At 44.2% G+C, this 2,616-nt stretch overlaps 1 protein-coding gene across 1 annotated transcript; it reads left to right on the top strand.

Annotated features, from left to right (window-relative positions):
• The first annotated feature begins 917 nt into the window (after window positions 1-917).
• Window positions 918-2,070, top strand: LOC100661036 (tripartite motif-containing protein 60-like). Its single transcript, XM_010602491.3, has one exon. The coding sequence runs from the start codon at window positions 1,158-1,160 to the stop codon at window positions 1,968-1,970; it is 813 nt and encodes a 270-aa protein (XP_010600793.1). The 5' UTR covers window positions 918-1,157; the 3' UTR covers window positions 1,971-2,070.
• The last annotated feature ends 546 nt before the right edge of the window (window positions 2,071-2,616 follow it).

The raw sequence follows: 2,616 nt of genomic DNA, 5'->3' as shown, positions 1-2,616 counted from the left end.
ACTCCAGCATATAGCTGATGCAGTGAAGTTAGGCTTCAGGTATATACCCTGTTGTACTGTGCTAATGAGGGCCTATGCTGTTGAAATGGGCCCACACAGATCTATGCTGGACTGAAAGGCATTCAAAGCTCGCAGACCCCTTATGCTTGTGCCTAGGCAAAGGAGCTGTACCTGCCCTGAGTTCCTGGCTTAGGAGAGCTGGCAGGTTGTTTTTTCCTGTTTGTTAATTTTTTCCCTCTCCCAAACCAGGAGAATGGCTCAGGGCACATGATGGGCCCTACATCTGACCCAAGGGAAGTGGTGAGGGGCAATCACTGAAGTAAACCCAGGACCAATGCAGAGCGGGGAGGGAGCAGTGAGAGAGGTCCTTCCCAAATGGGGTGTTTTTTGATCCACATGGTAGGTTAGACTGATGTACTTATCTTTGGCTGACTGAGAGCTGCTTCTCACTGATTCTGGAGGGTGGAGCCAACTCTCCTCTGCCTGGTCTCTCCCGATGTGGAAAATGAGTCTTGAATGCCACTGCTTGCCTCACTGCGCTAGTCAGCAGGTCCAGCCTACAGGGTGCTGGTTCCTACCAGATCAGGTCTGGCAACTCCTCACTGCTTCTGAACCATCTCTCCCTCCCTCTGCTGTTCAGTCTAATTCCTCGACTTTGCCTTCAATGTTCAGGGCTCCTAGATTGTCATATATAATTGATTTAATTGTTTTTTCAGGTCTTTGTTGTAATAAGGCCCACCAGAAGTGTCTGACTACTCTGCCATCTTGGCCTCACCTTTCCTGGAGTTTACTCTTGATTGAACTTCAGTTTTTGATGACAATATTTTCTTGCCCACCAGAACTGCTTGGTGACTTGGTCAGGCTGCTTCCTGACTCATAGGACTCCAGGACTGTGCTTAAATTTGTCTGGGCACAAAGAGAAACAAGAAGGTGCCAGAGATATCTGATTGGTTGTGTGCTGTGTCTCCCCTTGGTAGCGTCCTCTGGGACTGATGTGAAAAAGACAGAAACACACTTGAGGGTGTGTAGCTTCAAAGGTGCTGCATTCCAGGAAGGAGAGGGAGGACTAAGGTTATCAGCTTCTCACTTTTTCTAGTTCCTGGAGAACCAGGCCTTTCTGACCTTAGTTTCCCCCAGACCAAAGCTCTCACTGCACAATGGCCTTTGCAGCCTCTTTGGCTGACCTCCAAGCAGAGGCCTGCTGCCCCATCTGTCTGGATTACCTGAAAGATCCAGTGACCATTGACTGTGGCCACAACTTCTGTCACCTCTGCATCCACCAGAGCTGGGAAGGTTTACAGGACATCTTCCCCTGTCCTGTCTGCCTCCACCACTGCTGTAATGGGAATCGAAAGCAGAACACCCAGTTATGTAACAGGACTGATATTGTTAAGCAAATTCCCATCATGAGGAGCAAGAGGAAATGGCAAGAAGAGAAACCCCTGTGTGAGAAGCACAACCAGGAGCTGTCCCTTTTCTGTGAGAAGGACCTGGAGCTACTGTGTCCCCAGTGCAAGGTCTCCAAGAACCAGAATCACCACTTCATGCCCATCGACCAAGCTGCAACTAGTCACAGGAGGAAGCTCAAATACTACATTGAGCTCCTTAAGAAGCAAGTTGGAAATGCTGGAATGGAGTTAGAAACCCAAGTTTCAAAATCGTTTGAATTGAGGATGAAGGTCGAAAGTCAGGTGGGAGAACTATACTCTGATTTTGAACAAGTTAGGGACGTTTTGGGAAAAGAGAAGGATTTAATTCTTTTCACATTACAGGTTGAAGAGAAGGATGTTCAAAAAAAATTAAGTGAAAACAAAGCGATGTTCTCAGAGCATATTTCAACACTAAGAAATCTGCTGGTTGAAATAGCAGAAAAGTGTGTGCAGTCAGAACTGGAATTACTCACAGGTATTGAAAGTATTTACAACAAGTATGAAAACCTGAGCACTCCAGCAGTCTTTTCGTATGAATGAAAGAAAAAGTGCATCAGTCCTCCTGAGCAATATTTTAACCTACAGAAAAAGATTAACTTATTTAAGGTAAAGTTGACACTAGAGATTGACACTGCACACCTCCATCTTGTTATCTCAGAAGAGAGAAAAGTGTGACATTATGAAAGATGAAACCAAACAATCTTCAAAATTCCAAGAAATTTTCTTTTCTCCCAGCTCTTCTGAGTTCTCAGGGATTTGTTTCTGGCAGGCATTATTGGCAGGTAGAAGTAAGAGGCAAGGGTGAATGGGCCATAGGCATTTGTAAGGAATCTTTTCCCAGAGGTACAATTACATCGCCATCCCCAAAAGATGGCTGCTGGCGAATCCGGCTCTGGTCTTATACTTTTGGTACATTAAATGAAATTAAGTCCAGACGGGTTGGTATTTTTCTGGACTATGAATTGGGAGAAGTATCATTTTATAATCTGAATAATAAGTCTCTTATCTATACTTTCACTGATACATTTAGGGAAAAATTAAGGCCTTATTTCTATGTTGGACCTTATTCAGACTTACTTACAATTCATATAGTCAACCTTGAACGAAGAACTACTTGAAAGATGTGCTTATTATTTTCTCTTCCTATTGTACATGAACAGTGCTTAGAATATTCTATAATTACTAA

This window comes from Loxodonta africana, chromosome 21 (genome assembly GCF_030014295.1).
Source record: "Loxodonta africana isolate mLoxAfr1 chromosome 21, mLoxAfr1.hap2, whole genome shotgun sequence".
Classification (NCBI taxonomy): Eukaryota; Metazoa; Chordata; class Mammalia; order Proboscidea; family Elephantidae; genus Loxodonta; species Loxodonta africana.
The sequence above is the reverse complement of the archived record's forward strand: the minus strand, read 5'-3'. Positions and strand labels throughout refer to the sequence as shown.

What these genes read in the sequence shown, in the direction of transcription:
- LOC100661036 (XM_010602491.3), top strand. Translation starts at nt 1,158, where the DNA reads ATGGCCTTTGCAGCCTCTTTGGCTGACCTCCAAGCAGAGGCCTGCTGC.